The sequence below is a fragment of the Bufo gargarizans genome, chromosome 1, assembly GCF_014858855.1.
Source record: "Bufo gargarizans isolate SCDJY-AF-19 chromosome 1, ASM1485885v1, whole genome shotgun sequence".
NCBI classification, from domain to species: Eukaryota; Metazoa; Chordata; class Amphibia; order Anura; family Bufonidae; genus Bufo; species Bufo gargarizans.
Genome location: NC_058080.1, coordinates 186630105 through 186651140, shown reverse-complemented (window position 1 = coordinate 186651140; position 21036 = coordinate 186630105). Strand labels below are relative to the sequence as shown.

At 42.5% G+C, this 21036-nt stretch overlaps 1 protein-coding gene across 2 annotated transcripts; it reads left to right on the top strand.

Moving 5' to 3' along the window:
- The first annotated feature begins 407 nt into the window (after positions 1–407).
- POU4F2 (POU class 4 homeobox 2) lies at positions 408–1886 on the top strand. 2 transcript variants are annotated; one of them, XM_044300440.1, is made up of 3 exons: positions 414–496; positions 578–623; positions 918–1886. In XM_044300440.1, the coding sequence occupies exons 1-3, from the start codon at positions 414–416 to the stop codon at positions 1884–1886; spliced, it is 1098 nt and encodes a 365-aa protein (XP_044156375.1). The 2 variants fall into 2 exon arrangements, with proteins under 2 accessions (XP_044156303.1, XP_044156375.1); XM_044300368.1 differs by having other exon boundaries at positions 408–623; positions 951–1886.
- The last annotated feature ends 19150 nt before the right edge of the window (positions 1887–21036 follow it).

Here is a 21036-nt window from a genome sequence, read left to right as displayed (position 1 = left end):
TAAGGTCAGGGTAAGGGAGCAGAGCACCACTGGCCTGGGACACATGGATGCAGTCCTCTTGGTACCTGGTTCCTCTCTTCATGCCAAGGGCTTGGAGAGCGGTCACTAGGAAGAGGCTGAGCTGCTTATTAGTAGCCAGGAATATGAAACATTAATAGCAGGAGAGAGGGAGACCCTGGATGGGAGGAGTGATAGTGGCAGCAGAGAAAGAAAATATAAGGAGATCTTGTATTTACTCTCAGGGGGAGGAGGAGGAAAGAGAAAGCCACGTTCCTCACAGGGACATTCTCAAAGTAGGAAGTGAGAGGACAGGAGGAAGCCTGGGCTTTCAGGAGCCACCAGCATCTCAGGCTGAGGCTGCCTTCTCCAGTTCTGGGGGTGCCTGCGCCCCACCACCACAGCTCACCATGATGATGATGTCTCTGAACAGCAAGCAGTCCTTCAGCATGGCCCATAGCAGCAGCCTCCAGGATGAGCCCAAGTACTCTACCCTGCACTCCTCCCCACACTCATCCTCCTCGGCCACCAGCTCCCCCAGTATCACCAGCGTGAGGACCAGCTCCGGGGGAGGTGGAGGCAGCAGCTCGGAGGCGATGAGAAGAGCCTGTCTCCCAACCCCACCGGTAAGTAGTGAGCATGATCACCGCTCTAAGGCACATCCTGACAGCCCCTTCATCTGCTTGATGTTTTTTTCATGTCTGCACAGCAAATCACCCGACACATCCAGTGTTTCCCCCCTCTCCTTCTCCTTCTGTCTTTTGCCTCCACTTATGTATGCAGCCGGTCTTGCCTTTCATATTAATTTTTATGACCTGGGATGTTGCATGGATCTGGTGTTGTGTGTTCTCCCCTCTCTTCTCTCTGTACCAGGATTTTTTAACATTCTGGAAAAGTTTTAATCGCTGAATTCCCAGCAGACAGTAATGTGTGCTTTCTATTTGACATTGCAGAGCAATATATTCGGAGGTCTGGATGAGAGTTTGCTGGCCCGTGCTGAAGCTCTGGCTGCTGTGGATATAGCGTCTCAGTGCAAGAACCAACACCACCACCACCACCACCACACTCCTCACCACAGCCCCTTCAAGCCGGACGCTACCTACCACACTATGAACACTATCCCATGCACGTCTGCCTCCTCGTCTTCCTCAGTGCCCATCTCCCATCCTTCTGGAGTGGGTGGCCACCACCATCACCACCACCACCATCACCACCACCAGCCCCTGGAAGGAGAACTTCTGGACCACATTACCCCAGGGCTAACATTGGGGGCCATAACAGGACCAGATGGCTCCGTGGTGTCCACTCCAGCTCACCCTCATATGTCAGGCATGAATCCCATGCACCAGGCTGCACTCAGCATGGCACATGCCCACGGGCTACCATCCCACATGGGATGCATGAGCGATGTCGACGCCGATCCAAGGGACTTGGAAGCCTTTGCTGAGAGGTTCAAGCAGAGGAGGATCAAACTTGGGGTTACCCAGGCAGATGTGGGGTCTGCTCTTGCCAACTTGAAGATCCCCGGGGTGGGCTCTCTCAGCCAGAGCACCATCTGCAGGTTCGAGTCCCTCACCCTGTCCCACAACAACATGATCGCCCTCAAGCCCATCCTGCAAGCCTGGCTGGAGGAGGCCGAGAAGTCGCATCGGGAGAAGCTCACCAAGCCTGAACTCTTTAATGGGGCCGAAAAGAAGAGGAAACGCACGTCCATAGCTGCCCCAGAGAAGAGGTCCCTGGAAGCCTACTTCGCCATCCAGCCCAGACCCTCCTCAGAAAAGATCGCGGCCATCGCCGAAAAACTAGACCTGAAAAAGAACGTGGTCCGGGTCTGGTTCTGCAACCAGAGGCAGAAACAGAAACGGATGAAATACTCTGCCGGGATTTAGACTAAAGCTTGGGGATTTTCTAATGGACACGAGAGCTTTTATTCTTTCTAGATATCTCTGTACATATCTCCATCACCAGGATCACCCTCCTTCCTCTCATTCTTCTGTAGGTCACTAGTGTCTTGCTGACCCCAGATCTCCAGTCAGTATTAATGGACCAGGACTGCACAAGTAAGACGCGTTTTTCTTATTTTCCCGATTACTATTTGTAAACAACAATACGGATCCCGGGAAAAAAGACTGAAGCCTGGGACCCGGTGACCGCAAAAGGAGTAATATATCAGATAAATATATATATATATGAATATACAGTACATCTATTTTTAATGTGATGATGATGAGTATATTTGTCCCCTGTTGTGACTCTGCTCTAGATAACATCACCCCGATGTATGTGCCACTATTTTTATTGTTACTATTATTAATAATTATTATTTCGTTTACAATTAATTGTTAACAGGATTTGGGGATGTGCCGTTTACAGAAGTTGATTTGCTGCTTTTCTATCTGTTTCACATCAGTTAACGCACAGAAGACGCAGGTTTTCAATACAAACCAATACATCCAGTTCCAGTGCAATTCATCTGTAGATTTCCATACACATAGGCGGCAGGCAGCCCCTGCCCTCTTGGACTGCTGCTTTCATTTCTTACATATTTAATGGGGGTCCCCACATTGCTAGACACAACTTCCAGCTAATTGCCGGCAATGAATTTTGGGAGGCATAGTCTCAACAGCCTGCACCCATCCAATCCATCAGGTAGACACTCATCATTGAGGCCCAGTGTACACACTGGCTAGTGTAAATAGTGCGTTTTGTTGAACACACACAACACACAATATAAATATATTTTGCTGTATTGATTCCAGGTTTTCTGTCCCGTATAAAACCTCTATTGGATTGTTTTTTTGCTATAGACGCTCTTCTTTAATATGGTAATGTCTTAAGTTATTCCTAATGTTGATTCGTCTTTTATCAAAAACAAAAAAAACTGAGAAAAAAAACGACAATTTTTGTTTGTAAAGAAATTTTATTTTAAGAAAGTTTGTCTGGACTTGTGTGACACTTCCAGCCGACTCTATCAGTGGTAATAAAAGGATGTACATATCGGAGCTCTGGTTCCGGAACTCAGTGTCTTTCTCATGGATTCGCTATAAGGGAATTTTTACCAAATAAAAAGCATTTCTGCTATAATGAGCTGTGCCTGGTGTGTCCGTCCCTGGAGCCTCATCATGCGTTTATCACCAGATTATTGAGCTGTCTGTAGCACCCCTACTTATCATCTACCTACAGCCTGCAGGCAAGTGTGCAGATAGATGGAGACTGTACAAAATACCTGCTCCACAACTACAAATATGCCTGGGTTACCCTACAGCTCATGCTATCATGTACTGCACTTACACCAGCCTGGCATGTGGGGGGCAGTCATACAGGGAGGGTCCTGGCAGTGAGAAACCTAATATTTTATATGTTACTAAAGGCGCTATAAATCTAACATCAGAGTCCTGTAGGACTGACAGGGAGCTAGAGAGTTCAGCACCGGGGACAGCTCCTGCACCTCCTAGCATTAGGAGAAGCAGGTCCATGTGCTGTGTGATGTCTGTGCTCCATGCAGGCACCAGGCCTTTGTCCTGTAGGCTCTGATATCACAGCTCATCACACCAAATCACCAGAGCTCCCTGTCATCACAGCGCCTGTTTCTCTGGGTGTGTAATATATCTTCATAACATAATATAATGCATATCTTTATTTACCAGCACACAGAAGTCTTTCTTTGAAAAAAGGGTAAAAATAAATAAATCATAGTGTGTATGTATGATGCTTATATGCGTGTAATATATATATATATATTATTATATCATCAATTATTTTATTGCACCGTGATAAAATGATCTTTGTTTCTATATCTAAATATATGTATCTATTGCTCTATCTATCTATCTATCTATTAATCTATCTATTTATTTATCTATTACTCTATCTATTAATCTATCTATTTATTATCTATCTATTAATATATTTTCTATATATCTATTTGTTATCTATCTATGTATCAATTTATCTATTAATCTACTATTTATCGATTATCTATCTATCTATAAATCTGTCTATCATATCCATCTATCTTCACCCATGAAAACAGCAGCACATGCCTTCAGGTAATGGCACCACACGAGGGGTGGACTTTTATGTTAATTAGAGGCTAGTGACTAGACACTCGGTCACAAGGTGAATGCGATTTGTACTGGAGAAAATAGAGACAATGTAATGCATTGAGCCCTATTTGCTTTGATGCAGTCCCTTGTACAATAATCAGACAATAACATTTATTCCTTGCTGCAAAGTTTCTGGTTTTGACTTCCCGTGTAAGTTAAATCAAGTCACATGAGTATGATGACTGTAATCCATGAAATAATATTCATCACTCGGTGACGTCACAGGACGGGGGATACAGCTGCGGCCCCTGGTATGTGGATGAAGCCATTCCCTGCAGACCTAGCATTGCTCCATCACTTTTTACCATCCAATTCATAAATTACACGGTGAATGATAAAATGCAGCTAATTACAGAGAATAAGTAAGTAATCATTAGTTATCTCTACTAATTAGTGCGGGTCACAATCAGGCGCCGTGTGAGATCCTCATCGGGAATTGAAATTAACTTTGCAGAGTGAGTTGCTCTGCTTGAGACCTGCAGTCTGGAGGCACATGGCAGCTCCCTGGTGGGGCCGGCTCCTATTTAACTATCAAGTGACATATGATAATGACGAGACGACTCCTCCATGCTGCCAGGGCCCTGTGTGCACCCAGGCATACAGCACTATATATATATATATATATATATATATATATACAGATGTAAAATCCGCTATTTTCCTCTGCAATGAGGTGTCCCCCTCTCCCCCACTCTCCAGCCTAGGAGGCTGATAAAACATTCATGAAGCTTGGGGTTGGCTGAGCATCGTCTGGGGAGCCCGGGATGGAAGATTTTGAACTGTGCATTTACACCCAGTGAAGGACAGGCTTTACTTTTAATCTGGAATTAGAAAAGCACAGCAATAAAAGGACACTTGAGAGGCTGCAGGTAATGGTCGGCATACAAGGGGGCTCTGCTCACTGATCCTGCAGCCTCCTAAGGGCTAATGTAATATTAATTGCTCATATGCTTACAAAATGAGCTGTTTTCCACCAAATAATCGATGATGCTTGGATGTGGTACAGGCTGCAGAGGTGTAGGTAAGTCCTGGACTGTACTTCTGTGCATGTGTGAGGGGGTCAGAAGGGCCATAGAAAAGTAATAGGAAAAGGAAGCGAAATAAAAGTTTAGTATATATATATATATATATTCTTACAACTAATAAGAATGAATATATATATATATATATATTCTTACAACTAATAAGAATATATATATATATATATATATATATATATATATATATATAAAAAATGTATTTACATCTATATATTTATATTTATTATAACTATTAATAAGAATGAATAGTCATATTATTTTTGTTACTAACTTATAATACTCTTTGCTTCTGATAACATAACATTAAGATTTCGTTTTAGCAGATTGGCAATATAAAAAAGCAACATAACATGGCTGTTTCCCAATGTCGCCACACAGTGAATAATGTGGCTGTATAGTTCTGGAATTCTATCTGCTCTCGTTTACAATATTCCAGCCTATTACAGCATTTCCAGGCGAGTGTATTTCATATGATCGGGTCTATGGAAATTCCAGTAAGGCTTCAGTGTCCTCTCTGTGGGAACGCTGGGTGACTGAGAATTCCTTGGTTTAACACTTAAAATATGTCCTGGTTTAGAGAAAATTCAAGGGTTAATAACAACGTTATGGAGGAGATGTTCTAAAGCTCACTGTAACTACATGATATAATCTGTGCCACTGACCTGTCTGTAATCACACACAGATTACCTGTATTGTATTCTTATTGCTAATAGTAACAGTACCTCTGCTGGTGTTCAACTATTACTACTACTATAAACCCACCGTGTTACTGCTGTCCTCTCCATTTACTGATCCAGATGTATATTAAATAACCCCTTGTTTTCTTACTGATGAACACCTGGATCCAGTCTAAAGTTCTCCTCCCATGATGATCATGATCCACAGATAAACCTTCTATTATTTTTCTCTCCTAGTAAGGGCTTGTTCACACGACCGTTGCCCCTCTGTTGCCGTATTGCGGCCCGCATACAGCCATTCCGCAGAACATAGGGCACCGGCCGTGTGCATTTCACATCACAGGTGCGGATCCATTCACTTGAATGGGTCTGCAAATCCGGAGATCCGCACCGCAAAAAGATAGAACGTGCTCTATCTTTTTGCGGAACAGACGGATCGCGGACCCATTCAAGTGAATGGGTCCGCGACCCGCATGAGGCTGTCCCACGTTCGGTGCCATGCATTGCGGACCACAATTTGCAGTCTGCAGCACGGGCACGGAGGGGCAACGGTCGTGTGAACGAGCCCTTATCAAGATGTGTATAAAATATTGCCATGTCCCATTACTGATCCAGATGTGCCCAGCGCTGCTACTAATGCAGATTATTATAACTTCATCCTGTCATATTATCCAGATTATTTTATCCAGATATGGACCTAATATTACCCTGTCCTGTTACTGATGGTGTGCTCTGAAAACGTCCTCTATGTTACTGATTCAGATGGGCATCTAATATTACTCCCTCCTCTTACGCATCTAGTTGAGTATTTAATATTACTCCATACTGTTAGTGATCCAGATGTGTTTCTAATATTATTTCAGCCTGCTACTGATCCAAATGTGTATCTAATATTACTCCATCCTGTTACTGATCAAGATGTGTATCTAATATTACTCCATCCTCTTACTTAACTATGAGAGGATCTAATATTACTTGATCTTCTTAGGCTAAGTTTACACTTCAGGTATTTGGTCAGTTATTTCCAACAGTTATTGTGAGCCAAAACCAGTAGTGAAGCCTACTCAGAGATCAGGTTAATGATTTGATTTCCACTTGTTCTATGTTTTTGACCTGCACCTAGTTTTGATTTACAAAAAACTGATGGAAAGAACTGATCAAATAACAGAAGTCTGCACTAAGCCTTGCCCATTTATGGGAGGATCTAATATTACTCCATCCTGTTACTGTTCCAGATGTGTATCTAATTTCACAATTACTTGTTACTTATGGTGTGCACCTAATAGTACTCCATTTATACTGATCCAGATGTGAATCTAATTGCACTCCTTCCTGCTACTGTTCCATATATATATACAGGTGAAACTCGAAAAATTAGAATATCTTGCAAAAGTCCATTTATTTCAGTAATGCAAATTAAAAGGAATTGCATTAATGTAGCTTAGAATTTGAATATTGTGAAAAGGTTCAATATTCTAGGCTCAAAGTGTCACACTCTAGTCAGCTAATTAATCCATACCCCCTGAGCAAAGGGTACCTGAGATTGTGACTTTGGGGTTTCATAAGCTGTAAGCCATAATCATCCAAATTATTACAAACAAAGGCTTGAAATATCTTGCTTTGCATGTAAGGAGTCTATCTCATATGTTAGTTTCACCTTTTAAGTTGCATTACTGAAATAAATAAACTTTGCATAATATTTTAATTCTTCGAGTTTCACCTGTATATACAGTGTATATATATATATATATATATATATATATATACAATCTTGTCCTATCACTGATCCTGATGTCTAATATTATTCTGTCCTTTTAATAACCTAGGTTTGGATCTAATATTATCTCTTCCTGGTTCTTATCCAGATGTGTATCCAATTACACAATGTTGTGTTACTGATGGTGTGCACCTAAATGACTCCATTCATACCGATCCAGGCGTGAATCTGATTGCACTCTTTCCTGTTACCTTGTCCTGTCACTGATACTGATAGGTGTCTAATATTATTCTGTCCTTTTACTAACCTAGGTGTGGATCTAATATTATGCCTTGCAGTTGTTGATCCAGATGTGTATCTAATATTACTTTATTGGGTCTAATATTTCTTCTTCCATTTGCTGATCTAGATGTGGATCTGATATTATTTATTTCTCCGTTCTTAGTGATCCAGATGTGGATCCTATATCTAATATTACTTCATCCTATTATTGATCCAAATGTAGGTCTGAAGTTGGCCATATGTAGTTTAGTCAATACACTAGTGTGCGCGGGGAGCTTCCGACTGTCAGGGGAGACAGAGTGGGGCGAAATGAATATTTTCCCCCGATCCTCTTATTCTCTAGAGCCAAACATGTATGTGGAGACGGGATAGTTCGGCGGACAGCTATTGAATGTGTATGGCCAGCTGTATGTAGGGTAGGTTCCCATAGATGTGACAGTTTGTAGTATTTTCTGTTGTAGTTACATTTAAGTAATGGACAGTGGACCTTGTGTCCGACCAGTTATTTTATGCCAGAGCTGAACACAACTGATGTATGTGCACCCACCCTTACCCCATCCTCTAACGGATCCATCCTGATGTGTATCTAAGACCAGATTCACATATACATGGACATCCGTTGCAGTCTGGCATAATGCAGAAAAAAAGAAACCCATACTTTTCTATTGGATTGTTCATGACATCCAGTTTTGACACAAAAACACTGCAATCAGTGGTTGGCCAGGGATGTCAGAGGTGTGCACTAAAGTACACAACAAAAATATCAGTTGCCCTGTCTGGACTTATTAGGCTGGGCTCATATATATATATATATATATATATATAAATAGAAAAATTCCACAGCACATCCAAGTAGTAAAAAGGTAGAAAAACGGCTTTATTCACCAGACACGCATATATATATACCATCTGTTGTAGATTTCTTCTGGTGTGGTTCAGCAGAGGGAATCTGATTGTTTTCAATGAGATTGATCCAGTGCATCAGTTTTAGGGCCCATGCACATGAATATATTTTTTTTCCGTCTCTGTTTCATTTTTTTTTTTGCGGCCCGAATGCGGAACCATTCATTTCAATGGGGCCACAAAAAAACCCAGAAATGACACTGTGTGCATTCCATATCCGTATGTCCGCAAGTCCGTTCCGCCCCAAAAAAATGATGTCCTACTCTTGTCCATTTTGTGGAAAAGGACAGGCGTTGTTACAATTGATCCACCAAGAAATGGATGCCACACAGATTTCATCCATTGTTTGTGTGGATCTGTGTTTTGTGGACCACAAAATATATATGGTTGCGTGCATTAGACCTAACTGATCCAGATGTAGAACTTATATTCCGCCACCCTCTTACTCATCTGGAAATGGCTCTTTATTACTTCATCCTGTTACTCCTTCACATCAGTATCAAATATTTACCCATCCTATTACCCAGATGAGTACCTTGTGTTGTCACCTGCTGTTGTTAACCCAGATTTACATCTAATATAGTCAACAAACTTTACTCAAGAGAGTAATTAGAAGAGTCAACTGACAAGCATTTAGATCACATATACACATGTATTTGTTTTTACACAAATCTTTTGAAACATAGTTATAAAATGTCCATAATGTTCCCAGGGACACTTTCATGACTGTAGCTGCTCCTCTACCAACAGAAAGCAGTCTCTGTGAATTGTTCAGAACCTTTGTGGAATAACAGGTATATGACAATGAAATCCTTACTGACAGTCTCTTCAAACTGGGGATACATTGGAACTAAGATCGTGAATTAAATTCTTTTTTTTTTTTTTTTTTTACTGAGCTCCCCGTTAATGCCAAACAGCAATGAAAAGGTAGATAGAATACAGATATGTGGCAAGAGGAAATATGTGACGGCAATTTCCCTCTCTGGTATAGCTAATATATGTAAAGTAAGGACTGTGAACACTATTAAGATCTGGGCTAAGTGATCTTTCTTGGTATATGAGTAGACATGGCGCAAACGTCATTTCATATAGCATTGCAACATGCAAAATAAAAGAATAAGTAAGCAAATGACTGCGAAGGTTCTCATTTATCCAGGTCATGGTATATCTGTAAAGAATAAATCAAGGCAACTGAACTTACTGTAGATTTTTTCAAGAAATCTACAGTACATCCAGTTGCCTTGATTTATTCTTTACAGATAGTAAGCAGATGAGGCCAGAATTTTGTATATTTTAAATACATTTTACACCTGCATTGACAATTTTGAAACATGCCTACAAATAAGGATGTGTTTTTTTCAATGACGTGTGCTGCCCGCATTTTACACAGACCCATTGAATGTGTCTGTTCACACATCAGTTTTTTGTTTACTGACTGTGGATCTGTAAAAAAAAAATCACAGAGACATGCACTTCTTTGGTCTGTGATGGAGACCAAACATGCCCATTAAAGCCTATAGGTCCATGAAAATCACAAACACAACATGGATGGCGTGTTGCATAAATTTTTTACTGAACACTGTTAGGAGATGCTCTGGAAATTAATTTTCAGCTAAGCAGCTTCCGTGAATTACAGATGACACATGGAGGGTAAAAAACAGACACATAGACCAAACACTGATACTTTATTGGCAATTTTGATATATTTTACCCTATTTTTAAATACATGCATCTTTTGATAAAGATATTGTTAAATCTCTCCCAAAGTGGGTATAATGTGATGCCTGCAGTAAGTTAAAGCTGTATCTATTGTGGAACTCAAGATTGGTAAAGAGGGAAACTTTCACACAGCATTTTGGCCAGTATTTAACGTCCATATTTTAGGGGAACTAATGGCTCTGGAGGTTTCCAGTTATTGCAACTTATCCTATATCCACAGGATAGGAAATAACTATTTGACTGGTGGGGGTCGGACCGATGGGACCCCAATCGATCACGACAATGGGGGACCTGTATCATGAAGTGTTCTGCTAAATTCATTCTCTATTGACTGGCAGAGACAGTGCTCATGCTTCACCAGCTGTTCCATTCATTTCGGGATCTGGTAACCCTTTCTCATGATCAGTAAGGTGGTCATCCCCTATTGATAGCTTATTATACCAGAATACCCCTTTAAGGAGACCAGCTATGTATGGAGACTTAGTGGCAATGTTCCATGGGAAAATAATATGCAAAGAAGTATCTACCTAGATAGAGAATAGGCATTAGTGAAGTGATTCTCTTTGTTTGGGAGATACCTTTTTGCATAGCATCAACATGTAGAAGCCCAAACCTGGAGTGGAACATAAACAGAGAAAGGTATAATGGAAAGATCTGCAGCTCTAATAAACAAAATCCAAGAGGACAGGTAGTTGCTTAAGTGTGTCAGAGTATACTCCCAATCCTCACAAGTCAATTCTTTATACAGGACACAACTTTATTTAAAGTTCTTCAGATAAAGTGCATCATTACAGTTTCATAGCACAAATTCATATCCATTATCCATAGCAATTGAAAAAAATGCAGCATCTCAATACAGTCCAAGATAATCTATCCCTTCCTCAGACATGCGCTGTATTTGTCCTGGAGGTTTAAATAGTCAGAACCACTGATCACAAAATACATAATAAAACAAATAGCTTTACAAGCTTTATTTAATCCTTTCGGGTTCAGACTGTCCAAAGAGTGTATCCAAAACACTTCTCTCTCAAGTAACCTCACCTTAATTTACTGTTCATCTACTCCTTCCACTTCCTCCAATACTCTCCATTTTAATTTCGAAAAAACATATTATTTCTGAGAAATATCTTGCTACACTAGTCTCATGTGTAGATTTCTTCGGCATGTTTTTTTTTTCCTGAATAACTGTTCTGTGTGAAGATCTGCATGTTCTGGAACCTCTCCTGGTTTTGACCTAAATATACTGATCAATTCCCTGGGAGACACCTTTTTGCATATGCTGATCAAAAAACTGTCCGGTCACATTACTGACCAAAATACATCTGCGTGGAAGTGGCCCACTGGTCCCTTGGTAGAAGTGCAAATCATACCACTGTCTGTTAACTCTTATGTGAGTGAAATCACAACTCAAAATGTATAAAAGTAGAAAACATTTAGCCAAGGTCAAAATATGGAATACGGCGGAAAACTGTGGGAATGGTTCCTCCAGTCCTTCACATGAGCAGCTGTGTACTATGGGATAAACAAACCCTCAAAGATATGGTTGTTTTTAGCTATTCATTGATTCTCAACTCTACTAGTATCTTAAATATATTATCTGGCTGACAGTGGTAAAAGGGCTGTCCCATGAACAAATATTAATATACTCTGTTACATCAAGCAGAATGTAACAATGTTTTAATCAGAATCAATAATGAATTATACATTGCTATTGTTATGGTGCCCCCTTGGTGTTCTTTTGATCCCCCTCAGAACATTTATATAATGTGTCCAGCACTGCCGGGGGTCGCACATTGCTCAGTAGATTTGCCCACCTGCTTGGATCCTCATGTACAGATTCCTGCTATTGTTTAGTAAGAATTGTTGCACTGGAACCACCACTATACCACATTAGGAGGACGTTCTGACAGGAATCAAAAGAACACCAGGGGGTGCTATGATAAGCATATAACACCAATATCTAGATAGAGGAGCATTTTTGTAAAATTCAATGCAAACTTTTTACATTTTAGCTGATCTTAATTTTTAATTTGACAACTGAGACCATTTTCTGGGGCACCTTGTGCATGAGAGCATTCTTGGTCTATACAAGAGGCATAATGTTTATGGGATACTCTGGCACTCTTAATAGGGACAATCTGACTGTCATTATAGGGACTTGACCAGTATTTGAAGGCAGAACTCTCGTGTAAAAAATAATTTCCATGCCAGACTGTTTCAAGAATATCCCTGAAGCATGGTCTCAATAGGTAACAACTGTGAATTGCAAACAGTACTAATCTTACACCATTTTGGACACCCTCATCTTCTTGTCCCAGGGGATAACAGTTGGAAGATTCTTTTGCCTTCACTAGTGTTGGTCTAGATCAGTGATAGGCAAACTGCGGGTCTCTAGCTGTTGCAAAACTACAACTCCCACCATGCCCTGCTGTAGGCTGAAAGCTGTAGGCAGTCTTTGCATGCTGGGAGTTGTAATTCTGCATGCAACAGCTGGAAAGCTGCAGTTTGCCTATCACTGGTCTAGATCAAACCTGCCATGATGTCTCCTTTACATTCTCCCTCTTGCATAAACCTGTGCATTTATTGTATTAAAGAGGACCTGTCACCGCTCCTGACATGCCTGTTTTAATAGCTTTATGCATTCCCCATGTAATAGCAATTCTGGAGCATCTATTCTTATGGCTCTATGTTGTGCCATTCTTGTATTATTTCTAATAGAAATTGCTAGCAGTCTGTAGTAAGGGTACAGGGGGGAAGGGGGTGTAACAAGTTGGGGTGTGGACCTGCACAGTCTGACTCTATCCAATCAGTGCTACCATTTTCAGACTGTGCAGGTACACCCCCCCAACTGGTTACCACCCCTTTGTACCCTTACTGCAGACTGCTAGCAATTCATTCATAACTTCTAGAAGAAATGATAAAGGATTGGCACAACATAGAGCCATAAGAATAGAGGCTCCAGAATTGTTATTACATGGGGAATGCATAAAGCTATTAAAACAGGCATGTCAGGCGTGGTGAAAGGTCCTCTTTAAGTACCATCACACAATTGCCCTTCATATATTTACTATTTTGATGCCGAAACGGGTGTTATCACCAGGGGAGCACTACCATTTATCACCTAACATGACGTGAAATTGTGCAGGGAAAGAGCCAGCATTAGAATAATAAGATGACTCAGTAGGGGGTTGCTGATCAGCTCATGACTAACCCTTTAGCTGCATACATTCCAGATGTCTACGGCTTATTGACACCTCCTCTATTCCTTATTAAAGCTGTGCATATAATGTACATGTGTACCTCTTATGTGTAGGGGAATAATTGCTGGATTTCACTTGCTGTAATAATGGCCACACTTAGTGAGGGGAGAGACTTCCACCTCTAGCGACACCTTCAGCAGTAAAAAGTAATCAAAAACTTATGGCTTTCTCAAGTAACTTATAATAACATTTATGAAGTCAAAGCTATTAACCAGACCCAGCGCCTTTCCCTGCAGAGTGATCACCATTAAATTCCATGTGCCGGGCTAGCACTTGTATTCCTGGAGATGCTGACTGCTGGGATTATTCAGACTACGAAGCATAGCTTGCTGGATTCTTATTATTGAGTACAGCATTTAGTGTAACTCATTAGAGATTTTCTTGCCTATTTGCTAGTGATATAACGGAAGAAAAAAAGGATAAAAAATATTTAAAATGGATTGAAATATATCTAAAGGGCAATAAAAGCTAAGATGAATAATCTTGCACAATCTGAGGCCATAAGGCAATTTCACACCAAAATGTTTTTGCACTCTGTCTTTTGAAGACTATGGACAGAGTTTTGTCTCTATGAAATGAACAGGATACACCAGTGATGGCTAACCTCTGTCACTCCAGCTGTGGTGAAACTACAACTCCCAGCATGCTCCATTCATTTATATGGAGTTCTGAGAACAGCCAAGCAAGTGTGCATCTTGGGAGTTGTAGTTTTAACCATAGCTGGAGTGCCAGAGGTTAGCCATCACAGGAATACACCAAAGAAAACATCTGTCTTAATTATTTGTAAAAACATTCCCCCCCCCCCACACTTTTTATAGTCTCTATAGGGAACTATAACTGGAAATCATTAGATTGCTTCTTTCATAGACTCCAATGCATTAGCATTAGTGTCTATCGGAATTATACTGTGTTCCTATGGAGCCCTGCCACAGGCAATGTGTCCTTAGGAACTAATGTGCAGCAGCCTCCTGTCACACAGGAGGACAGAGGCTGCTGCACACATACTCCGGCTTCCCCGATCCCCACCGGGGGGAGTCGGGGCACACCTTGAAGCTTCCATGTTTTAGTGCATACAGATGCTATGGTCACATTTGACCACAGCATATGAAGCGTTAAGTATCCGTGGCCGGAATTACATGTACAGTGGTGGTGGGGAAGGAGTTAAACATATGTTCAGTATTGCCGTGTAGCATTGATATTTATGGCCGGATACTAACATGATATTATTAGGGTACGGCCACACAGTCGTTTTGGGGCATCTTCCCTACATGGTGGTATTCTTCCTCTGAAATTGATTTTGGACGTGGCAAACTTTAGCTTTAGCAGTGTGTTTGGAGTCATTGTCCTGCTGGAAGGTGAACCTCCGTCTTAGCCTCAAATCACGCACAGAGTGGTACAGGTTTTTCTCAAGACTATCGCTGTATTTAGCACCATCCATCTTTGCCTCAACTCTGACCAGTTTCCCAGTCCCGGCTGCTGAAAATCATCCCCACAGCATGATGCTGCCACTACCATGTTTCATTGTAGGGATGGTGTTCTTTGGGTGATGTGATTTGTTGGGTTTGCGCCCGACATAGCGTTTTCTTTGATGGCCAAAAAGTTCAATTTTAGTCTCATCAGGCCAAAGCACCTTCCTCCATACATTTTGGGAGTCTCCCACGTGCCTTTTCGCAAACTCACAACGTGCCCTTTTGTTTTTAGCTGAAAGTAATGGCTTTCTTCTGGCCACTCTGCCATAAAGCCCAACTCTATGGAGCGTACAGCTTATTTTCGTCCTATGTACAGATACTCCATTCTCTGCTGTGGAACTCTGCAACTCCTCCAGGGTTACCTTAGGTCTCTGTGCTGCCTCTCTGATTAATGTCATCCTTGCCCGGTCCATGAGTTTTGGTGGGCGGCCGTCTCTTGGCAGGTTTGCTGTTGTGCCATGTTCTTTCCATTTGGTTATGATAGATTTGATAGTGCTCCTGGGGATCATCAAAGATTTGGATATTTTTTTATAACCTAACCCTGACTTGTACTTCTCAACAACATTGTCCCTTACTTGTTTGGAGAGTTCCTTGATCTTCACGTCAGTGTTTAGTTAGTGATGCCTCTTGCTTAGGTGTTGCAGCCTTTGGGGCCTTTCAAAAAAGATGTGTATATGCAATGACAGATCATGTGACACTTAAATTGCACAAAGGTGGACATCATTTCACTTATTATATGACTTGTGAAGGTAATTGGTTGCACCAGAGCTTTTTATGGGCTTCCTAACAAAGGGGGTGAATACATACGCACATGCCAATTTTCTGTTTTCTATTTCTAAACAATAGTTTTATTTATGTATTTTTCTCATTTCACTTCACCAACTTAGACTATTGTTTTCTCATCCATCACATAAAATTCAGATTAACAAAACATTGAATTTAAGACTATAATGTAACAAAATATCAAAGAAGTCAAGGGGGGTCAAAACTTTTGCAAGGCACTATATGTACTCATGTAGAATTCATTCCAATGAGCAATGATTCTTATGTCAACATAAAAGATACGCTCAACAACAAATGAACCAATATTGTCTCTCATTAGATTGTTGTAGAGTTTTACACTACTTGATAATTGGCTGCTTTCGCTTGATATACAATTTTTCTAATGATTAGTAGTGATGAGCGGCAGGGGCTATATTCGAATTTGCAATATTTCACGAATATTTTGGCGAATATTCGTCATATATTTGCGAATTCGCTATCTCAGTTCATAATTTTTTTTTCAATGTGGAAATTGCAATGTAAAATTTGCTTACTGCGCATGCAAAAAAGGGGCGTGGCCTAGCTTACCAACTGTTTTCAAACTATCCGAAGTTTGAGGAGATTGGAAAACATGGTTGGCAGCAATTTTCGCAACAGTGAGGAAGAGCTCCTGAACACTGTAATTAATTTGACATTACAGCAGTGTATTTGATTACATTTTACATGCATGTCAGAATAATGTCAATTACTTTATTTGTAGATAGAGTGTTATAAAATATTTGCAATTGCGAAAATCGTCACTTGTGATGCGAATGTTTTTCCGCAATACATACAACTTTACATTTTATCAGGTCTAAGTAGACATTATGGATTGGTGCACTAAGTATTGTTGTGACATCACAGCACTATGTCTGTAGCATGTATGTATGAACAGCATAGAAATATCTCTCACATGCACATTGCACATCCATTTTCCTGCCGCACACTATATAACACACACACACACACACACACACAAACACAGTCTATAGATTAGAGTTTGTGTCCTGTTGGTCAGGACTCAGGAGAAGCTTTCTTTGTTACCGCCAGTATTTTCAGGTTAATTTAATGTTACCCAGGGTGCACCACGGGGAGGCGAACCAGCTTTACACCCCATACCGTACCGTCACTTCACTAGACAGGTACATCTCTGCTCAGCTGGCCAATATCTGATTGCTCAGACCCCACACACATACAATCGCAATACAATCCGATCTTATAACGGCAACATTACATCTAATATTTCCCCTTCAAAGACTCAAATACTTTTTGATGTTTTGCTGAGGACATTATTTTCAATACTTGTATTAAAATAAATTGGGATTATATGCTTGCATCTTTATCCTGCAGCGCATGTTGGAGTGGGGATATGACAGGACCCGGGTCCAGGCTGAGAAGCAGAGGATTGTGAGGGAGATCCGTTTCGAGCTCTTAAGGAAGTTTAATGGCAGGCACCCTAGGATGGCCATATTAAAGAAAAGGTCAGATTTGAAGAGGAGGAACTCAGAGCGGATCAGAAAGATCCGTGACAGAATATGCCCAGGTACAATGCTTACATTACTTTTGTATCAGCATTACTGTTGTCTCACCAACACTCTGTAATGTATATATACAGTTCTGAAAATAAGTATTTCATCCCTTTACAAATGATTACTTAATACCTGGTGTGACACGTAGCAAATCAGCAGGTTACATCATACATCTCTACCTCACATGAGTATATACAGTACAGACCAAAAGTTTGGACACACCTTCTCATTCAAAGAGTTTTCTTTATTTTCATGACTATGAAAATTGTAGATTCACACTGAAGGCATTAAAACTATGAATTAACACATGTGGAATTATATACATAACAAAAAAGTGTGAAACAACTGAAAATATGTCATATTCTAGGTTCTTCAAAGTAGCCACCTTTTGCTTTGATTACTGCTTTACCGAGGCCTGATCCTGATGGATTTTCGTCAATACCCTTGGTATCATGGAAAACGGAGGGAATATGTAAGCCAGCCTGAACCTCCACGGTATCGACAGAGCATCTATCGCCAGGGGGTTGTCTTCCCTGTATAGGGAACAGAACCTCAGAACCTTGGCGTTGAACCTGGTTGCCATGAGATCCACCTCTGGCATACCCCATCTGTGAACTAACTGCCTGAAGATCTCCGGGTGCAGAGACCACTCCATGGTCAGTAATCCTCGACTTAGGCGGTCCGCTATCATATTGAGGGAGCCTCGAATATGAGTGGCAGATAGATGGGAAAGGTTCGACTCTGCCCACCGAAGAAAAGAAAGAAGGGGCAATGATCTTGTGCCTCCCTGCTTGTTTATATAGAGAACCGCAGTCATATTGTCTGACTGGACTTTCACAGCTTTGCCCCGAATCTGAGGGGCGAAGTGAAGGAGGGCTAGCCGGATAGCTCGCATCTCGCGAAGATTGGAGGAGAGACGCCGCTCCAGTCCGTAGTCAATATGAGCCAAGCTGGTTGGGTCATAGACTTCCCTGCTGGCAGATGGAACCACCATCTGAGGGAATTCCGGGTTTGACCGGACAGGGAGCACAGAGAATCTAGCCCCGCAGGGCTGCCGTTCCATAAGCGTAAGACCTCCGACTGAAGAGGACGGAGGTGCCATAGTGCCCAAGGGACTGCGTCCGCAGCCGCTGACATGAGCCCCAGCATCTTCATGAGAGTCCGGATGGAGACTCGATGAGGGACATAAAGGACCTTTGCCAGGTCCTGAATCCGCACTCTCCTTTCTAGAGTCAACCGGAGGGACATCTCCACAGAGTCGACCACGAATCCTAGATAATGGATTGAAGTCGATGGGCTCATATTCGACTTCTGCCAGTTGATGATCCAGCCCAGGCGGAGGAGAAAGGAGATTGCGATCTGAAGATGGTGGGTAAGGATCGGAACTGAAGAGGCTATGAAAAGCCAATCGTCCAGATAGGGAATAATAGTCAGTCCTTGAAGTCTCAAAGCTGCCACCACCGACACCACCACCTTGGTGAAGATAAGGGGGGCGGAAGAGATTCCGAAGGGAAGCGCGGCGAACTGAAAGTGCCTGCGAACCCCTAAAATCTGGACCGCGATCCTGAGGAACTTCCGGGAAGTGGAATGGATCGGGATGTGAAGATACGCATCCTTGAGGTCCAGAGTAGCCATGACGTCCCCAGAGTTGAGGATATGGCTGACTGACCTTATGGTTTCCATACGAAACCTGGTTTTCCTTATAAATCGATTGAGGAATCTCAAGTCGATGATCATCCGGAGATCTACCGTTTTCTTGGGAACCAGGAACACTGGAGAATAAATCCCTAGGCCTTTCTCCCCTGCCGGCACCTCCTCCAGGGCTCCCTTGGAGATATAGTCCTGAATATAAGACTCTAGGATCTTCCGTTTGGCCGACCCGAAGTTTCGCGTGGCGATGAATCTCTCTGGGGGGGGAGATGAGATCTACCCGGTAACCGGCAGAAATTATATCCTGAACCCAGGGGTCTGCAATTTGCTGGGCCCAAAAGTCTTTGAAGTGGGAGAGACGGCCCCCCACGGGAATCTGGGGGAGGGGTACGGGAAAGTCGAGAGGAGATACTGCGGGGGTAGCAGGGCTTATCCAAGAGCCTCGAGGAGGCCCATAGTCAGGAGGGTTTCGCCTCCCTGGTGGGTTTGCGGGAGCGTCTCCCCCAATCTCTGCGCTTAGCCTGCTGCACTGAACGGTCTCCGCCTTTTTTATCCTGTCTGGGGCGTCCCCGAAAGGGCTGCTGGGGGAGACTCTTCCCTTTCTTATCGGAGAGTCCCTCCATGATTTTGTCCAATTCGGACCCGAACAGCCTATCCGGCTCGAAGGGGAGCCCACATAGATTAAATTTGGACGCGTTGTCCGCGATCCACGGCTTCAGACATAGTGGTCTGCGGGCAGCCGAAACTAGAGCCATTGTTTTGGCGGCCAGTTTCAACTGTATCTGGGAGGAATCACACAAGAAATCCACTGCCAGATTGACTGATTTAAACGCTGTCAAGATGTCGTCTCTAGAAACGCTCTGGTCCACGTCTGTCTGGATCTGATTAAGTTTGGAGCGTAAGAAGGAGGCTACTTCAGTGGCCGCAATGGATGTCGGTGCGGAGGCAGCAGCCGCCGCGTAACCCCTTCTAAGGGTGCACACTGCCCTCCGGTCTAGAGGGTCCTGCAGGCTAGACCCATCGTCTGCAGGGACCAGAGTGCGCCTGGACAACTTGGCTATTGCCATGTCCACCTTGGGAACGGAACCCCACGATTCCACCAAGGTTTTAGCCATTGGGTACATGAGCTTAAATTTCCTGGTGAGGACTGGACCTTTTTCAGGCTTTCTCCACTCTGTACGCATCACAGAGAGAAGGGTCTCATCCGCTCTAAAGACACGCTGTGTCCGTCCGGCGGGATCGGAGGACTCCCCCATGTCAACATCCTGGTCCCCCGACCTGATGGACTTCAGCAACTTCTGCGTTTTCTCTGGAGGAAAAAAGCAAGAAGTTGATTCTTCCCCCTCAGAAGAAGACCCCACCGAACAGGGGGTAGGTCTCTCGACCGGTGCAGCCACTTCCATGGGAGTCTAAGAGGATCCTGGTAGCCTCTCATTAAGCAGGTGCACTACTCCTTCAATGGAATCATCCACGTAAGTTTTCGTCCACTGGAACATCTATTCCATTGTGGGTTCCGTGGATGCCTGTGTGCGACAACTTTCACACCTTGAGTAAGGGCAGTTGTCGTCCAAAGGTGTGTTACACTCGTAACAGGCCAAATGCTTCCTTTTGGCGGTGGACTTCCGCTGATCAGAATCTCTGGGGGAAGCCATAACTGTAAAGAAAAAGAAAAAAACAGGTCATAACACCTACAAACACCAGGTGGAGGTGAAACGAGACCATTTGGGTGCCCACCAGCACTGAAGCAAAATAGAGCTGTGAAGAAAAATACCCAAGCAAATCAATATATCTATGATAATATATCAAGCACAGGGAACTCTGGAGCTAGCTTGTGAAAGCGATGCAACCAGAGCACTGAATGACAGGCTCTGGGCGGGGCCTCGATC

Coding starts and splice junctions, on each gene's coding strand:
- POU4F2 (XM_044300368.1), top strand. CDS start 408: ATGATGATGATGTCTCTGAACAGCAAGCAGTCCTTCAGCATGGCCCAT. Junction 624..950: donor CCTGTCTCCCAACCCCACCG/GTAAGTAGTGAG, acceptor TTGACATTGCAG/AGCAATATATTCGGAGGTCT.